This window comes from Podarcis muralis, chromosome 6 (genome assembly GCF_964188315.1).
Source record: "Podarcis muralis chromosome 6, rPodMur119.hap1.1, whole genome shotgun sequence".
NCBI classification, from domain to species: Eukaryota; Metazoa; Chordata; class Lepidosauria; order Squamata; family Lacertidae; genus Podarcis; species Podarcis muralis.
This window is the reverse complement of record NC_135660.1, coordinates 16,575,131-16,594,827: the sequence shown is the minus strand read 5'-3', so window position 1 is coordinate 16,594,827 and position 19,697 is coordinate 16,575,131. Positions and strand designations below refer to the sequence as shown.

Here is a 19,697-nt window from a genome sequence, read left to right as displayed (position 1 = left end):
ATCCGTATGATTGTTTGGTTTTTGCTGTTATCTCATAAGCTGCCTCAAGAGTCTATTTGGGCTGCCTTGCAGGGTGTAAATGTAAATGTGTAAATGGTTTGTGCTTGCAATCCTTGAAATTTATTGGAGTTTGGCCTTGATTTCACTGGGAAGTGGATTGCACTCAGGATTTTTTTAAGAAGCAGAGTCTTTTTAAACATACCAACAAAATTACAACTGCTTCCCCCCGTCTGCTTATAATAATAGCATGTTGGTGAGGTGTCTGTAGATTTATGGGGCAATAAAACTGTGGTGATAATTTGGAGAGAAAAAATTGCAGGCTCTGTGTCAAGCAATACATGGGCAGGATTTGACAGGTGATTTTCTTCTGTAAAACTACTCCAAAGGAACCTGAGCACTTACCAGCTGCAATGATGAGATGCAATTCGGAAACTTTACTGTATTTCATAAACCAACAAAAGACACATTTCAAGTTTTTGTGCTTATGGCACAGGTGCAAATAAAAACTTTTTTTTTTTTTAGCACAGACTGGGAGGAGGAGGTTTCAGAAGCTGAAGAGGTAACAGGGTTTAGTGAACAGAAAGAGGCTGGGACAGGAACAGAAAGAGGTTGAGAGCAGGCCAAAATCAGAGGCAAGAGAGGAGGAGGCCAGGAGACAGGCTGCTGAAGAAGCCACGGAATCTTCCCCTTCTGCTTGTGACCAGCTCCCTTTCCCCTAGTCTCCCAGAACACAGAAAAATGAAGAGGGAGGAGCAAAGAGAGACAAGATGATGAAGTCTTAGGCTTCTGGGGGGAAGAAACCGGCGGAAGAGCCTTAGAGAGCAGTGGGAAGGCAGGGACCTTCAGTCCTCGCAACTGCCTCTTTGAGGCAAGACCTACTGGGAAGAGTTGATCACTAGGTCTGCACTGTTTTGGTTTCTTTGAATAAAGTTTAATTCACTGACATTGGTGTTGTTGTTTTTATTGCTGACCTAATCCTGATTCCAGCGCCTGACATATTACTGTAATTATTCTCAGGCAATCGTTTTTCCATTTTCCTTTTCCCCCTTCACTCAGGACCAGTCCAGCAGTTGTCCAAGACACAGAGGTTGAGGGACTAGCTCAGACCAGAGTTCCCAAGCCTAGGTCCATCATGGGACCAACACACTTGCCTCTAATGGCTTTGCACTTCACAGAACTGATGTGCCAGGCATGAGATCATGGAAAGATGATGCACTGCTGGTCTTCAATGCCCATTTGAGGCTCTGCACATCTCAGCAAAGTGGCTGGAGCCTGAGAGAGGAAGCATAAAAGGCTCAGTTGAGAAGAACCTCTCATCAAACCAAGTTGTCTGCTCACTGTCCTCTGTCCAGGGTCCTGAAAGACCAGCTGCCAACATCCCTTGTCTCCAAGCATTGAGACCTTGACAAAAACGCTGCCTGTTCCCTGTCTGTCTTCTCCTTCTCCACCAACTGTTTGCTGGATTTGTACCTTCTTAACTTGCCTGTGAAGTCTGTTTTGTCAGGACACAAGGAGCTCCCATTTATTTATTTATTTATTTATTTATTTATTTATTTATTTATTTATAGTTTTCAGTAAACCACAGCTTCAGTTTATGTCCAAATTCATGAAACTGTGGTTTGTTTTAACTGTGCTTGGTTAACAAACCAAGATCTGAAACCATATTTTAATTCTGATTCATTCAGACTAACCTTAGTTAAACTATAGTTTCCCAGGTTCAGCTATAGCAGGAAACTGAGGGTTATTCAAAACCAAAAGTGGAAGCTTTCATTTTCCCTCCTCTCACACATAGGAGGAAAAGAGTTTCAACACAGAGGCTCATCCTCATAACATGAAACCACGATTCAGCATTTCATCTGAACTGGGTCATAGTATCTATTTAATTTGAAATATATTGGTGCATATTATATACTTTCTTTTTTTTGCAAAAAGAGGTTTTTCTTATTTTTATTTATGGCTTTTGTATTCCTCCTCATAACCTAAATTATTCTGGGTGGCTTTCAATATGTACACAGTGTAAAGTTTTGTATTATCAATAACAATTAATTTCCACCATACCTTCTCCTAAGTCATGCTCTCTTCTATATATTGTGATGGGGAATTGTTAACCTTTGAAAATGCACAGTGTGCTTCAGAGTGACACCACTCCACAGATGCAGGAAATATATAAGCCAATTTAAGTGTCTCAAATTTAAGTGTCAGAACCAGCATGTCTCTATTTCTGCAGAAAAAAAGAAACACGAGGAAAACAATGTGCTATTTGGAGACCATTTCTCACATCACGGTGAGCAATGCCTGTTGTCAAGACACAAGGCAGTAAGGTGAGAAGCATCGTTCAGGCAGGAAGAGTTGAGAGGTCTGAATATTTGATCAAAATGGTCTGTGCTTCTCAAGGCAGGTTTTTACATCTCTTTGGAATCGGAGTACACATATGTAAGAAGCAGCTTCCATGAGGGTTGCTTTGTCTTGTGGGGGGTGTCTCAGTTGTCTCAGTTCAACAACATTTTTCTGCATCCGTCTTTCATTCCACTGAGATCATTATCTGGGGCCTTCTGAGTGCTCTCGATGCATGAAGTTCAGTAAATTGAGATGGAGCCATTTTAGCAGTGGCGCCTCGCCCTTGGACTTTGGACTTTCCAGGGAAAGTAGGGTATTTCCAGGGAAACTTGCCTGATGCCCTCATTACTACCATTTGGGTGGCAGGCAAAAGCTGCTCTGTTTCCCCAGCCTTTTAATAACTGCCAGTCTTAATGGTTTTAACTCGGAGCAGTTTTTGATCTCTTACCTGACCAGACTGTCATTGTTTCATTCCACTGTATTAATCTATTTATCTTGTTTTCTGTTGTTCCATTTTTTGTTGTACCTTTACCATATCTTAACAATTCATTAGCTGCCTTGATTACATCGATGTTGCAGGGTGTAAAAATATGCAAATAACTAAAATAAACCTTCAGGTCCTTATCCTAGTAAGCATTTGCCTGCTTTTGGAACTGTTGTCTACCCTTCCAAGGTTTGCAATTGTCCTCAGCTTCCACGAGTAACTCAGAATGTTTAATTATCATATGACTGGCTTATTTACTGAAGTAAATCATTCATAATAATTTTGGGCCCTAGCCTTGTGCCAGATTTGTCGCTGGTCATTGGAACACCAGTAGGGTAGTTGATAGCCACTACCTGAAATTATTGTGGGCTTTGTTTATGGGCTATGCCACTGAGAATGTGAACACTTTAGCAGAGCTTATTCCACCCCAATAGTTTATTACAGGTCCAGTGAGCTATGACATTCACCAAAGTCAGCTTATTATGGTTCACAGAACACGTTAGCCCCATGAGTGTGGTCGCTGAAACAGAGACCAACTTAACATCTAGCAAAATTAAAAAGAAATTCCAGGGTGGCAAGATTTTAAGTCTGTGATCATATGATAATTTCTGCAAGCTTTCTCCTTGCTCCCATTCCATGTGTGTGTGTGTGTGCTCTAAATCACCTTTTATTGCAAAAGGGTCTATTAAAGCTCTGCTCTTATTTTAGAGAGGGGGGGCATGTGTTAGAATGTCACTAAATGTAATTTACTTCGCTAAATGAAAATGGGTTGCAGCGTTTGTAACTTTTTAGTTTAAAGGAAAGGCAAGTAAGAAGCGACAGATAGAAGCTTGTAAAATTATACATGGCATGCAGAAAGTGGATAGAGGACAGTTTTTCTCCCTCTCCCATAAGACTAGAACTTGTGGACATCCAATGAAGATGAATTTTGAAAGATTTAGGACATATGAAAGAAAGCCACTTCTTCACGCCACGCAGTTAAACTGTGGAACTTTCTCCCATAGCAGGCAGGGATGGCCACTAATCTAGATGGCCTTAACAGAAGATTAGACCAATTCGTGGAGGAGAGAGCTGTCGATGTCTTCTAGCCGTGATGGCTATGCTCTACCTCCACAGTTGGAAGCAGCAATGTTTCCGAATAGCAGTTGCCGGGAACCACAGGACGGGAGAGTGCTGTCAGAGCCGTCTTTCCCATTGGTCTTAGTGGTTCGTTGCACCAGGGCGTCGGCCTCTCAGGGGTACCCTAGCGAGTGGGGAAGCTGTGTGGCTTTGCCGGCAGCCTCCCCTTTCCCTGCACACCTGCCAGCTGCACCCCACCAACTACCGTATTTTCTGCTCTATAAGACTCACTTTTTCCCTCCTTAAAAGTAAGGGGAAATGTGTGTGCGTATTATGGAGCGAATGCAGGCTGTGCAGCTATCCCAGAAGCCAGAACAGCAAGAGGAATCGCTGCTTTCACTGCACAGCGATCCCTCTTGCTGTTCTGGCTTCTGAGATTCAGAATTATTTTTTTTCTTGTTTTCCTCCTCCAAAAACTAGGTGCGTCTTGTAGTTTGGTGTGTCTTATAGAGCGAAAAATACGGTATATGGCTGGCGGGCGTACAGCTTCCTTTCCAAGCCTCCACAGGAGGAGAGCAATCCCTGCAGAGGCTTAGGATGGAAGCTGCGGGCAGCTTCCCCCCCCAAGCTTCTGCATCTGCTTAAGATGGCCCTGCTCCCATTTGTTGTCCTCCTCCTGCTTCCTGGCAAATGGCAGTGCGTAGCCTTCCTCTGCTGCCTTCTTGGGAGCCCCAACACCGGAGAGCATGTCCGCCAGCACGTTTTCCTGCTTTATCGCCTCCACCACACTGGGGATCGGGGGCAACGGGGGAGGAAGAGGATGTTTTTCACCACCCCCTCCATTGTTTTGGAGTTGCCAGGGAGGGCGTGAGCAGGAGGGATCTTTGCACCATGACGCCGGATATGCTTAAGACGGCCCTGAGCGCTTATGTGCTCATGCTCTGCTCCCTGGTTCCCCACAGGCATCTGGTTGGCCATGGTGAAGGCTCTTCTTATGCTCCTATGTTATCACACTGGCTTGACATTCCAACTTGTGAGCAGGCTCCCTCATCCTGACTTAGGTGGAGATAGCCAGTGTTTGAGCCAGGACCCAGTTGGCTGAACCGAGTCTGGCAGATCTTAAGGCAGCATAAGCCCTGAAGGAGGGGAGTGGTAGGGGCAGGATCCTAACGTTGTTCATGCTTGGTGATGTGACCTGGCAACCCATAAAACACAGCTGTGCAGGAAAAATGAAAAGGATATCCAAAAACAACAGCAGTCCTTTTTCTTCTGCTACTGCTTGCCTTAACTAGTGGAGAGGTATTGGTTTGTTTGTGTTTTATTACATATTATTTTTCTGTTGTGAACCATCCTGGGATCTTCGGATGAAGGGCATTACGCAAATTTAATAAATAATAGTAACAATGGTTTCCCGGCTTGGGCCAGCTCAGTAGCTCAACACCCTTTACATCACCTTAATATAAGACAGTATGTTCTACGTTGATTTCCCATGCTTAGAGGATTGATCCATTAGTGATTTAAATCGTGATTTAAGCCATTGATTTAAACTACCTGTATTTAAATTAATCCACCCTGGGCTGCAGCCGGCTACTGAACTATAGTCTAGGTAAGACCCAGGGGTGCTTGATAATTGTGTAAGAAGGTCATTAGAGTCAGGTCCCAGATCAATTCCTGTTTGAAAGGCTGCAGCCGGTGAACGTCTCTGTCAATATTGTTCCTTTATCTGTACAAAATATTGTAGACATTGGAATGAGAAATCGTTAAGTTAAACACTTTTGCTTTGGTTTTCAAAGCTGCAGGGTTCTGATCTTTACCATCGAGTAGTTTTGAAAACTTTCTGCCTTGAATGCCGCAGCTGGAAAATTTATTTCTGGGCATTGCTCTTAGACACACAAGTCAACCCGTTTATTTTCTGAAACGTCTGCGGTGTCAGTAGGAATGGCTTGAATGTCTGAGCAACACTGAATATTTGTTAAGATCCAGCTTGGTAAACTTGTTACATGTCAAGGCATTTTTCAAGAGGAGAGATTGGTTGCAACCTTGAGCGACAATAGATATGCAGAATGGATTCTGGTGAGAGAGGCTTTCAGCAGCTGTAAGTCAGAACCCTGGCCTTTAACTGCAGAACAGAGCCACAAAACATTACATTCCAGCCTGCAAAGAGGGGCCAGGGGCACTTTTTCATCAGTCCAATCTGAACATTGGGATGGCACAAGCCAGTCGACAGCTGCTCCTCATAGAATATGATCCTGTACCTGGAGGCACAGGGACGTGGCGCTGTGGGTTAAACCACAGAACCTAGGACTTGCTGATCAGAAGGTCGGCGGTTCAAATCCCCGTGACAGGGTGAGCTCCCATTGTTCGGTCCCTGCTCCTGCCAACCTAGCAGTTCAAAAGCACGTCAAAGTGCAAGTAGATAAATAGGTACCACTCCAGCGGGAAGGTAAACGGCGTTTCCGTACGCTGCTCTGGTTTGCCAGAAGCGGCTTTGCCAGAAGCGGCTTAGTCATGACCCACATGACCCGGAAGCTGTAAGCTGGCTCCCTCGGCCAGTAAAGCGAGATGAGCACCACAACCCCAGAGTCGGTCACAAATGGACCTAATGGTCAGGGGTCCCTTTACCTTTACCTTACCTGGAGGCACAACAGTAAGAAAGGTCTGCATGACCCACCCACTCAGATGTACCCCACCAGCTGTAAATTGTGACCTGGCAGGTACTTAACATGCCCACCCATTTATGATAACTCCATGCAGACACCCCAAAACAGGAAGGTGATTCAGCTGCTGGTGGTCACCCTGCTTAATTAGTGATTTATGATTTGTTTTGGTTGGTGACAAGTTGTGCGGGTCTGCATATGTGATTATGGAAGTTTAGAGTGCTGGGCTAGGGCAGGGCAAACCTAGGTTCAAATCCCAACTCAGCTCGCTGGATTACCTTGAGTCAATCAGCCTAACCTACCTCACAGGGTTGTTCTGAGGATAAAAGCAGTGAGGGAGACCTCCTTTGGATCTGTTAGCTGCTCTGATAACACTTCTGGTGCAAGGCAAAATAAACATAGCTAACCCTAACCGTAAATGTTGTACATGCTGTTTTCTGTGTTCACCTTCATAAAAATGCTTCTCACCACAGATGTCAATGAATGTGCCATTGCCAATGGAGGATGTCAGGGCCAATGTTGCAATATGATTGGCAGCTACTACTGCAAATGTCCAGCTGGCCAGAAACTGAGAGAAGACCGGACATCTTGTGAAGGTAACAATCCATTCACTGTCTCTTTGTTTAATCAGCAGTTTACTGAAGTGGAAAAATAGTTGTCTGGAAATCAAATGAAAGATATTCGTGCAAACTGTTGTTTTGAGAATGCTTATGTCTTGATTACGAAGCTGCAGTTGTAAAGGATATCTATTCAAAAAGAAAAATCTGAGTATAATTTGAATGGGTTCTTCCATGTTCCATTTTGACTCTGGAAGCATGCTGGCCTGGATTTGTCTTATATACATTGAATAGTGTCTCGTCAATTGTAGACACTTCTCAAATAAAATATAATGACAATGATTATCGCATTCTGGAGTTTCTGTTATCAGTGCCTCTACAGTAGCTTGACTGAGAAGATCAAATCAATAGCATGAGGCGAGATATAACAGCACAGATTGCGTAAAGATTTCTCCAAGCAAAAATTAGGTTTGTTGATCAGAACACACAGAACAGGGATGGGGAACATGTTGCCCTCCAGATGTTGCTGGACCACAACTCCCATCATCCACACCCAGCATGGCTTATGGTAAGAGATAATGGCAGTTGTAGTCCAACATCACTGGGCAGGCCACAGGTTCCTCGTCCCTACAGAGAACAGATCATCATCACCATCATAAATCTGACATTTTAGAAATAACATATCAACTGCATACTGCAGATGAGGCGATACCATTGTATCAGGAGGTCATCAGTGTTGTTGAATTCCTTCCCATGAAATACTTAGCCAGGCACCATCTCTGTTACCTTTCTTGTGCCAATTTAAATCACAGTGGACTATAACCCTCAGCCACTCCTTTTTTAAAGTGGGTAAATCTCCTCTAAGGTCCGTATAGTAAAAGCTATGGTTTTCCCAGTAGTAATGTATGGAAGAGAGAGCTGGACCATAAAGAAGGCTGATCGCCAAAGAATTGATGCTTTTGAATTATGTTGCTGGAGGAGACTCTTGAGAGTCCCATGGACTGCAAGAAGATCAAACCTATCCATTCTGAAGGAAATCAGCCCTGAGTGCTCACTGGAAGGAAATATCCTGAAGCTGAGGCTCCAATACTTTAGCCACCTCATGAGAAGAGAAGACTCCCTGGAAAAGACCCTGACGTTGGGAAAGATGGAGGGCACAAGGAGAAGGGGATGACAGAGGACGAGATGGTTGGACAGTGTTCTCGAAGCTACAAACATGAGTCTGACCAAACTGCGAGAGGCAGTGGAAGACAGAAATGCCTGGTGTGCTCTGGTCCATGGGGTCATGAAGTGTCGGAAACAACTAAACAACTAAACAACAACAACAAATCTCCTCTCCCAAATTTAAGAAATCCTGAAAGTCTCTGAAACTGCCTCCACTTTCTCAGGACTTGCTTGGCCCTGTGAAAGTTTTTCAATCCAGTTTTATCTACAACCCAGCTTCATTTCTCTTTCTTCTTCTTGATGATGATGATAAGATTTTCAGACGAGGCTGTTATGGGGAGGGTTGACCTGATTAGGTTTTGTGTGTGTTTTCAGAAGCTAGCAAATCTTTCTCAATCAAATAGCCTGCTATATCTGAAATGAACTGGTCCTCGTTTGCAATCTTTATTTTGCCTGCAGCTACTCTTTTATTCAGACACTGAATTTGGGCTGAATTAGAGTCTGCAATTGACATAGTAGAAGGTAAGAATCCTGAGGCCTTACTGTTCTTAGCAGATGCTCTCTGTGTTAGCCTTTGGCAACTCATATCTTTTCCAAATGTAGATATTCCTTTTAATGTCAACCACATAAAGGACCTTTGGTCTAACATGCCTGTGAATCACCCTAGCAATCTTTTATATCAATATAGTTTAGAGGTGTGAAATGTCTTGTTTCAGGGCATATATACATAGAGTGTTCACAATTTTAACATCTCCAGATATGGTTGAGGCTGCTGTATTAGCGATCAAATTTTAGAACGATACTACATCGAGTTCCGAGAGTGATCACCCTTGTGACTTGCATCTCACTTTCATGTGAGGTTCTGTTGGCCAATAAATCTCTGCTACCCACCCATATTTCTGGTTTCAAGAAAGAAAGAGTGGATCTGGCCCTAGATGGCAAGAGTATTTGCCAGTTGCTGGACAAAGCATGAGTGACCTGATCCAATATGGGAAGGAGATACGGTCATTCTGCAAGTTTCTCTGATTTTGAATTTTGAAACTTGAGCAATAATTTGGCCCATAAAGGCTGTGCTCTTATGGCATGGATGGTGAACCTGGGACCCTCCAGATGTTTTCCTTATTTATTTGTCCATGCATCCATCCAATTTATATCCTACCCTGTCATGGATGCTTTAGCTGAGATTCCTGCATTGCAACTCTAAGATTCTATGATTCTATAATTCCTCCCAATGGAGCCCATGGTGGCAAATCCACCATCATCATCACCATTCTAAAAACAGTTCAAAACATTATAGAAGCTGGGATAGTTCAATTGGTAGAGCACAAGACTCTTAAATGCAGGATTGTGGGTTCAAACCCCATGTTGGGCAAAATATTCCTGCACTGCAGAGGGTTGGACTAGATGACCCTCATGGTCCCTTCCAACTCTATTATTCTATATTCTAGAAACAATGTGGGTTGTACTCCCAGCTCCCATCAGCCTCTGCCAGCATGGCCAGTGGTCAGGGATGATGGGAGCTTGAGGTCTGGAGGTCCACAGATTCCACATCCCTCTCCTAAAAATGACTGGCCTGATTTTTATTCAAGCATAGTTAGGATGAGTAAGCTTAGACACTGTTCCACAATATGCCATTTGCAACTCTGGCAGCATATGCTTGGTCAGTGAAGAATAAAGTATCCTTTAATTCCACCGGTGTGGTATCAGGCCGTTCATGGGGCCTTAAGAGATGGTGTATGTGTCTCGGTTTGCTTTGATCTGTATTGTATCCTGCATAAGTTTACTGGATGGGTGATTTTAAACTGTTTGCTTGCTTGCCTGGCCTCCATTGCCAAGAGTCTTCTTTCCCCTTAATGGAGTTGCTCGTCATAGAAATGGTAGCCAACATAGTGCCCTCCCAGTGTTGGACTGCAGCTCTCCTCTTCCTTGTCCCTTGGCTCATGCTGACTGGGACTGATGTGAGCTGGGTCCAGCAACTTCAGGAGGGTACCATGTGACCTTTCCCTGATGCATAGCTTCTGGTTTCCTGGATAAGAGCACTACTGTTTGTGAAACACATTTTTTTAAATGATTATCACGGATGTTTTCCATACAGCTATTTCCCTTTAGTTGCACAAAACATCAAGCTTCGTCTTGAGTTAGGATTTCACTCAAAAATCCTCTTTTGCCTCCCAGTATTTTAACACATTGGGTGTCCTCCACTATAAATATTTGTTGCAATTAAATGTACCCCACACTTCTCCATCCCACTCAGGAAAGCTGATGAGTTAACTTCCCCAGAAAGCTACCAGCTGCTCTTGCAAGCCTTCTTTTTAATTGAGGTTTTCCATTCAGTTCTCGTGTGGTTTTCTTTTGATTGGCTTAGATAATTCACACATCCAGAAATAGGGAAAGTCAGCTAGAAGTCTTGTTAACTTTACATGCTGTTAGTGCGGTCGATGTTGGCTTGATGCTGTTACAATGCATGAGTGCCACTGTGATTCCTATCCATCATTATACTAATAAACACTTAAGGCTTTCTAGCTCACTAAACTGAGTCAATCCATAAGTCTTCCAGAAACCCATTATTTCTCTGAATGCAAAGATTTATCTGTCATGGCACTACTTATTGTTACACCAAGGATATGTCGAGAAGAGAGATCAGTGGTGGTTAGTATCAGCCTAGGATGGCAGTTCGCTGCTTTTGAGGGTTCAAGCAAAGGAGCAGTATTTGGATCATCTAGAGATGAGTGTCGGGTTCCCGCAAAAATGTACGATCCCACCATATTGAGCGCTAGCAAAGCATGAGCTAATGGTGCCAGGGGATTGTGGGAACCGTTGGTTAACAAAGGGGACCTTCAACAGTATGTTCCAATATTTGCCCATTCCCCAGACAGGACAGGACATAACTCAGTAGAACATTTGCTTTGCATGCAGGAGGTCCCACTTTCATTCTCTCGCATCTCCAGGTAGGGCTTGGAGAATTCACTGCCTAAGATCCTGGAGAGCTGCAGCCAGTCAGTATATAAACAGTGCTAAACATGGACCACTTATAAAAGCCATCTCCAACTCCTCGGAAGATCCCATCAATGGTGTCTCTGAAAATTTTTACACATCACTTGGGAAGACAGGCGAACTAATGCCAGTGTACTGGAAGAAGCAAAGATCACCAGTGTCAAAGCAATGATTCTTCAACATCAACTTTGTTGGATTGGTCGTGTTGTTCAGATGCCTGATAATCGTCTTCCAAAGCAACTACTCTATTCCGAACTTAAAAATGGCAAGCGTAATGCTGGTGGTCAACAAAAGAGGTTCAAAGACTCTCTCAAGGCAAATCTGGAAAAAAATGTAGTATAAACACCGACAATTGGGAAACACTGGCCTGCGAGCACTTCAATTTGAGAACAGCCTTTACCAAAGGTGTCATGGACTTTGAAGATGCTCAAACTCAGGACAAAAGGGAGAAATGTGCTAAGAGGAAGGCACACTTGGCAAACCCTCACCGTGATCAACTCCTGCCTGGAAACCAATGTCCCCACTGTGGGAGGACGTGTCGATCCAGAATTGGCCTCCAGAGTCACTTACAGATTCACTGTTAAAATCGTGTTCATGGAAGACAATCTTACTCGGCTACGAGTGATTGCCAAAGAAGAAATAGTGCTAAGCCAGCCTTCCCTGGAGTACAGAAGCTATATCTTTTATCTAGGGGTGAGGAAACCGAGGCCAGGGGAGCACATGCGGCATTCTAGATCTCTTTCTCTCTCTCTGTGGCCCTCAGGCCTCTCTGTAGGCCACACTCCTCACAGGCCTTGCTCTGTGCCTTCCTTGAGTGATATTGCCTGTCTTGGATGTATCCTTGACCTGTAGCAATGCCTCTTGCTTGCTTGAGTGGAGAATTGGGAGGCGGGGTGTCTAGAAAAACCTTATGCTGCGAATGCAACATGTGGTACAAAAGTGAGAGTAACATATGTTGCTTTACCCAGTTTTCCCTCTGGCCGTGGTGATTTTTGCCTCTGGCCTCACCTACCACTGGCATGAGGCCCTCCAAAAGTTGTTCACAAAGAAATGTGGCCCTTGAGCTGATTCCCAACCCCTGTTCTAATCAGGGACATTACTATTTTTTATTTCCATTCCTCAGCCCTGTAACTTTATTTACAAGGGTTTTTCACACAGCTGCTCTCTGTCTAAATACTGGTGCTATCCTATCATCCTTAAAGCTGCTATATACTATCAATGTATAGGATTGTAAGTGCTTTTTGGCAGCTTCCCCGTGGTCCTTCGGTTTTTTAAACATCAGCCCTTACTCTTACATTTGTTGAGGTTTTGACACTTCCATCAACTTGGGGAAGCCTGCTATGACAGTTTGAGAACCTTTTCTGTAATCTAGTTTAATTATAGCAGACAACTTTTAGATTATCTCACTGCACTGGAATGGGCAGTCCTCACAGCTGGAAGTAAATTCCAGATGTGAAGTAAATTCCTGTTTAGTGAAGTAGCGTGCAGCTACATAAAAACGCCGGAGGGGAGTGGATTGATTAGCTTTTCAAAGTGTAATTCTGCATCTGCTGTGTTATGACAGTTTTATCTCCCATATCTCACTTCTTAGTCACACAGAATGTAAAAACATATATATGACAAACTTTGTGAAATTAGATTCAGGTTTTCTACCAAACAAAGGCTTATGTTAATTAAAGTGAGCATAAAGCTTCACTTTTTGGCTCAGGTCTCTTACCATAGGCTTTACTGGGCAGTTATTTAGTACTAATTGCTTAGATTTGGAGACTTCTCTTATTATAATAGGTCACTTTCAAAATGATATAGGTGTACAGTTAAGGCAGGAACATGGTCCCCTCTAGATGTTGTTGCACTACAACTCCCATCAGGCATACCCAGCATGTTCAATACCTCTGAACAGGCAAAGGGAGGGAAATGATTGTCTGTGCAACCCTTGGCTAGATTTCATTCATTGCAATGGGTTAATGAGAAGGCCCCTAAAGCAGCTGGGTTCAAAGAAGGGTACACAAATCAATGAAGGATAGATCTGTCCATGTCTATTAGCAAACTGGCCAAGGTTCAAGAGAAACATAATGTCTAGGTTCTCCATCAGCTATTGTGGCTAACAGAAGTTGGGAACAATGGCATGGGATGGATCACCCTGCAAGTTCTTTGTGACTTCTCGTGTCTGCTAACAATAAAGATCTGTTCCATTTCAGAGATATGGGAATAAGATTTCACCAGAAATTATAAACAGCATAGCATTTCAGCTCCTGCCTTATCCAGCCACATGGAGTCACCATGAGTTTGAATGGAAGCATTAGTAGTTTATCAGGAAGGATTTTTTGCTCATTTCAGGGGAAGCAAGTCTTATTTATCACCCACATAGCTTTTTAATTTTTTGTTGTTGTTGTGAGAATCCCCAGAACAGTTCAGGGAGGAGGAGATGGGCGGCAAAGCTTGCAATGACGGAACAACTGCCATAGTGCTAGGTTGAATTCCTCGCCTTGTCATTGGCCAAGGTTCACATAGAGCAGGGGACAGCAGCCTTTTTCAGCAACCTTTTCCCTCAGACCATATGGTGGGCCAGACTATATTTTTTGGGGGGAAAGAGAACAAATTCCTATGCCCCACAAATCACCCAGAGATGCATTTTAAATAAAAGCACACATTCTACTCATGTAAAAACACGCTGGCGATTGGGCCGGATCCGGCCCCCGGGCCTTAGGTTGCCTACCCCTGACTTGGAGCTTAGTCTCAGGTTTCCATTTTCTAGGCTAAACTTTATGTCTGCTAGAGAACACCACTCTTGTCCCCTGTGAAATGAAAGCTTTTATCACATGGGGACACGAAGAGTCGGGCACGACTAAACAACAACAAATCACATTTGTGTACCGAGAGGCTCATCAGAATATGAGAAGAGCGCTGCAGGATCAGGCCCAAAGCCCATCATAATCAAGCATCTTGTTATCACAGTAGCAAGTCAGTTGCCTGTGGGAGACCCAGACACTCACTCTCATTTCTTTCTTTCTCGATCCACATGATGGGTTTTCTCTACCGTGTCATGACTTCTTACAGTACCCTTGAGAGAGATCTGCACCAGATAGAAGAGAATGACATGTGTGTGTGTGTGTGTGTGTGTGTGTGTGTGTGTGTGTGTGTGTTGTGCACAGGTTCTGCAAGCTTGTTGTTTCCTTCCCTCCGCCTCCTGGATTTTGCAAAATCTGTCACAGGTGACAGTCTTCTTCTTTCACCATTCCTTTTTAATCAACTAGTTTTACATGCATGCATCTCCATTATGGAATGACTGCAAGTGGCACCTTATGGCGAAAAATGTACAAATTACATTTATAGCCCAGTCCTATTTACAGCTTCTTCAAAACGGAAGCAAGCCTTAAATTGGTGTGTGTAGGGTTGTACCCGCACGACAAATTTCTTCACGTAGCTAATTTACACCACGGGGGAGGACCCTGTCATTTTCTTTGCGGGGTGAAATTAATAAAATTTAAAGAGTTCAAGGTACCAGTTCATCCCACATTCTGGTTTCCTGAGTGAGCAACGCACTCTGAAAATAGATATGTCTCTTCACATTGATAAGCTTCAGAAATTAGTTAAAGAGTTCGTGACCCCTGTGTTAACTCCCTTCAGTGGACTGTCATTTCTAATTTATATCATCAAGTTTTCTTCCATCAAATCTCCTGAAGTCAGAGACGAGTGACAACCTGTGATCACTTGTTGATGAAAGCAGTCTTTTGTTTTACTGATTAGTGTAATACTTGTATCCTTGTAATTTGATCTGCAGGCATTCTTAAGATTTTTTTTTTAAATCATCAAAGCATTTGGCAAGTATCCAATTTCTAAAACATGTAACATTTGAGACTGTTTCATTCTCCGTAAAACTAAGCACTAACTCTCAATGAGTACTAAAAAATGTAATGGCCATGTGTCGAATAATCACATCTTGATTATTATTTTTTGGCCTTTAAACTGATACTTGCCATTCCTTTCCAAATTTCCAAGATTTTCAGTGGAAGACGATGAGCTGAGCTGCAGCTACTGACCATTTTTCATGAATATTTTGGCTATGCTGAAAAATACTTTTTTCAATTCTTGCGGTGAAAATGTTCAGTTATCCATTTAAATGTTGCTCATTCTCACTAGCCCACGCTGACCTCCTCACATAGCTAAATCTGGTTGGCTATGTAGGACTCTAACATGATTTCATTCCCTGTGTTCAATGATGGGATAGGATCCGCTTGCATTGCTGAACCAGAAATGAGAAGATGATACAACCAGGGGAAATAATGATGCCAAACAAGATTGGAATTACGTTAACATTTTATACAGTCTTTTTTGTTCTTGCGGGGGAGGGGGCAGGAGAGAGAATTCCACTGAATCTGCTTGTTTCTACTTGCAAATCAAAACTGGAAAATATGACACAACTCTACTTAAATGATGCTCTGTGTTGACCATATGTGCTAAGTACGGTACTATGATTTGCATTTTAGTCATACATTATTTACTTCTTGAAATGAGCATATTATAGATTTTCCAGTGAAGGGCATGAGAGCCAATGTGGTTTCACTTACTGTGTTGGGATTTGACCCTGGAATTGTGAGTTCAAAGAGTCAGCCATGCGTCAAATCACTGATATAGCCACTCATCTTCATGATCACTTGGCTTCAGTTTCCTGTCTGCAAAACTGGAACATACATAAACCCATTTAAAAAACCATGTCTTAATTACATTGAAGTCTTATTGGATTGTGTCTGCAGAGTTCTGGAAGTCTTCAAGTGTCAAATAGTTTCCTGCGAGCTTTATTTGATGACTGATCATCTAGGGCAGGCTTCCTCAACCTCGGCCCTCCAGATGTTTTTGGCCTACAACTCCCATGATCCCTAGTTAGCAGGATCAGTGGTCAGGGATGATGGGAACTGTAGTCTCAAAACATCTGGAGGGCCAAGGATGAGGAAGCCTGATCTAGGGCAGGCATGGCCAAACTCGGCCCTCCAGATGTTTTGGGACTACAGTGCCCACCATCCCTGACCACTGGTCCTGTTAGCTAGGGTGATGGGAGTTGTAGTCCCAAAACATCTGGAAGGCCAAGTTTGGCCATGCCTGATCTAGAGAATGGGCACCTGATCCATGAATGTCAATTTTAAAGTACCCATAAGGACTTAAGAATTGCCCAGCTCAATCTTGCCAGTGTCCCATCTAGTCCAGCATCTTGTTTCCACAGTAGCCAACCAGATGCCCATGGGAAACTGGCAAGCAGGACCTGAACACAACAACACTCTCCCAACCTGCGGTTTCCAGCAACTAGCATCCAGAAGTATACTGTCTCCAACAGTGGAAGTAGAGTTGGAGCCTTGCTGCAACTTTTACTTCCTCTGGATAGCAAAGTTTGACCCTCTTCTCAGAGCTGTGCATTTAAAGCAGCAATTTGGATTGAAGGTAGCTCTGGGTAAAGGAACAAGTAGCTACAAATTGCCTATTAATCAATTGAGGTTGAAAATCAGAAAAGGAGTTTTAACAGTAAGGGGGTCAAATCCTGGAATAGTTTTCATCAAAGAGATGTGGAAACAAAGTATGCCAGGGCTGCTTTGCATGTTATAAGAAGTGTCGCAAAACAGACATGTGAGTGACCCCATGAAGCTGCTCTTTCCTGCTTATTCCCATCTACAATGCAGTCCTGACATTCTTTGCTCCCACAAGTCTTCAGCAGAGACTGTTTCACCATCTTAGTGTTCAAGCCACTTATTTGGTTATCAACTTCAATTAACTCGACTAAGTTCAAGGAAGAGTCAGATTGCATTTATGGAGCATGTCTTGACTTCTGTCGTAATGCCCTGGTTGCGGTGCCCATGGCAATTTGGAAGAGATTGTTCTCCTATATTATCGCAAGCTTTGCTCTAGCGAGAGAAAGGTGCATGCATGAGGAACTTTTCATCCACATTGCAATGCAAATGATAATGAGCATTTCCAACTCTTGTCTCGGGTTCTGTACTTCCTGATACAGCTATAACTGTGTTGGAAGTGTTGGATTGTTATATCCATTAAGGAAGACTTAGCACTTACGATGGGATCCTGGGGTGTGTGGGCAGAGTTGTATTCAAAGTAATTTCATACCAAAGGTTTCACTTTCACTCAGGGCCAGGCATACTGCTATGTTTGCAATAGGGAAGAGAGTACCTGCATCTAGGTCATATGAGTTATTAACATTGTGGGATTTTTGTATAAACAGTGAATTTATACAAGTAGCCACAACTCAATTCACGACCGTCTGAATTTACCCAAAGTACACTGTTTCTTGAAATTTAGAATGGCAATTGCAAACTGTTAAACTGAGAAGGTACCTTTTCAGCCTGTGAATGGATGTAAATAAATGCCATTAATGACTCACAATTAAAAGGGTTGAAACACATATTGATTAGCCCTGAATAATTAAAAGACTAAGGCTAAGATGAATGGTGCATTGTGAGGCAAGCTTATCTTCTGTCAGTGCATGGATTACAAAGAAAGCCTCCATTCTGTTATTTTATTTTTTTAAAACAAACTTCTACCTCGCCTTTCATCCGTGTTCTCAAGGTGGCTTTTACGTATGCGATGGTGAAACAGTTGAGCATTAAAACCTACAATTTAAAACCAGGAAGGTCATTCAACCAGTTTTTGTCAGTTTCTCTCTCATGTGGAGCTATGTTGTCCACTTAATTTACTCTGTTAACATGCTGGAGAAACTTTTCCTGCCCTTTGTCAGCTCTGCTAAATCATAGTACTCATGAAACGGAACTGAATAACAGTCATTTGATGTAGCAATGTGAGATTGTAGTTCTGCATCGATTGCCCTCAAATCATGGCAAACTAAGGTAAATGCACCACAAGTCGAATTCCTCACAGCGTAGTCTTTCGTTCAGGAATGTCATCTTTAGTCTTGAATTTTATGTTATAATTGTTCACTTGTCATTGGAGGAGCCTATTGATAAACAGTTAAGCTAATCTCCCGAGCCTCAAGGAGATTAGACTGGCCTCGACCAGGGCCAAGGCCTTTTTGGCCGTGGCCCCGGCCTGGTGGAACGCTCTGTCACAAGAAACCAGGGCCCTGTGGGATTTGACATGAACCACAAAAATCATACATCCACTGTTTTGTTCAGAATTTTTTTTCCTTCTTATGACCCTCTGCAGATAGCCCCCCCCCCCACTGAATCGGCATATGAAACCTTGGTGCAGGATCAGCAAATTTTTCAGCAGGGGGCCAGTTCACTGTCCCTCAGACCTTGTTGGGGGCCTGACTAGATTTTGAAGGGAAAAAATAAACAAATTACTATGCCCCACAAATAACCCAGAGGTGCATTTTAAATAAAAGGACACATTCCACTCATGTAAAGACACGTTGATTCCCTGACCGTCTGCGGGCCGGATTTAGAAGGCGATTGGGTTGGATCTGGCCCCCAGGCCTTAGTTTGCCTACCCATGCCTTCGTGGTTTACCTTCACAGTTTTTGCAACTGTGTCCAGCTGGGATTGTTTGTCCTTCAGACTGAGCAGAGTGTTTATATATTTTTTCTTAATTAAATGAACAGCACTTCCTGTACTGGAAAGCTCCGATAGATTTCCATAACAATTATACCAGCCATTTTGTACACGTACGAATTGTTTTTGAATGCGAGTTATGGAGAATGTCAACATTTCCACTTTCCTAAGTGGCAATAATTTGTTTGTTTGAAAGAAAAAAAAGGAAAGGAGAGTTGTTACCATTGACAAATGGATGCAATCAGCTGGGCTATTATCTCTGCAATTATAGGAATACACTTTGCAGTTGTCAAGAATAAATGGATATTCATTTTGAAAGAGGGGAAATGTGCTGGGAAGGGTTTGCATGGCTGCTATTCTCTACTACTTGACTTTGAATTAATACCATTGTATTCCTACTCCAGCCACTCATACTTTGAGAATCTCAACCATTTGGGATGTTGTTTCTAAAAAGACAGCCCAGCAGCTAATGGGCAATTCTGAATGTATAAATTAGAGTGTTTTTTTCTCTGCAAATGTATTAATAAAAATCAGCATATTCTAAACTACAGATGAATCATCTGTACAGGCATGCAAGTTCTTGGTAGAGGCATCACAAGACAATATTAAATTCTGCATTGTGGTTATTGCACAGTGTAGGATATGAATGAGAATGTGATTCAAACAACACCAACACTTTAAAAAACCTGTTCTCAGTGTCCAACCAGATGCCCACTGGAAGCCCGGAAGCCGGGCAGTAAACAGGGCAATAAACAAACAAACAAACAAACAAACAAACAAACAAAAACTGGTTTAACCATTTAGCAGACCTCTTCTCCAGATCCCTGTTTTTATAGCCAGAAGCACATGTTTGGGGAACTCCAAGAGATCATATAATTCAGCCCCCAACCCATAACAATGAAGGTTGTAGTTTAAAATCAGGGCAAGCTACATACCA

The 19,697-nt window shown here is 42.9% G+C and overlaps 1 protein-coding gene across 11 annotated transcripts in view; it reads left to right on the top strand.

Annotated features, from left to right (window-relative positions):
- The window catches only part of LOC114597953 (uncharacterized), a 210,845-nt gene that overhangs the window by 94,034 nt on the left and 97,114 nt on the right, over positions 1 to 19,697 (top strand). For 10 of the 11 annotated variants that reach the window (XR_003706925.2, XM_077929790.1, XM_028731485.2 and 7 more), the window contains exon 5: positions 7,011 to 7,133. The exons of the other annotated variant lie outside the window; for it this stretch is intronic. Coding sequence is in view for 9 of the 10 variants with exons in the window: in XM_077929790.1 (XP_077785916.1) it covers positions 7,011 to 7,133 (123 nt within the window). In the remaining variant the exon portion in view is untranslated. The remainder of the gene's footprint in view (positions 1 to 7,010; positions 7,134 to 19,697) is intronic. 11 annotated transcript variants of the gene reach the window in all.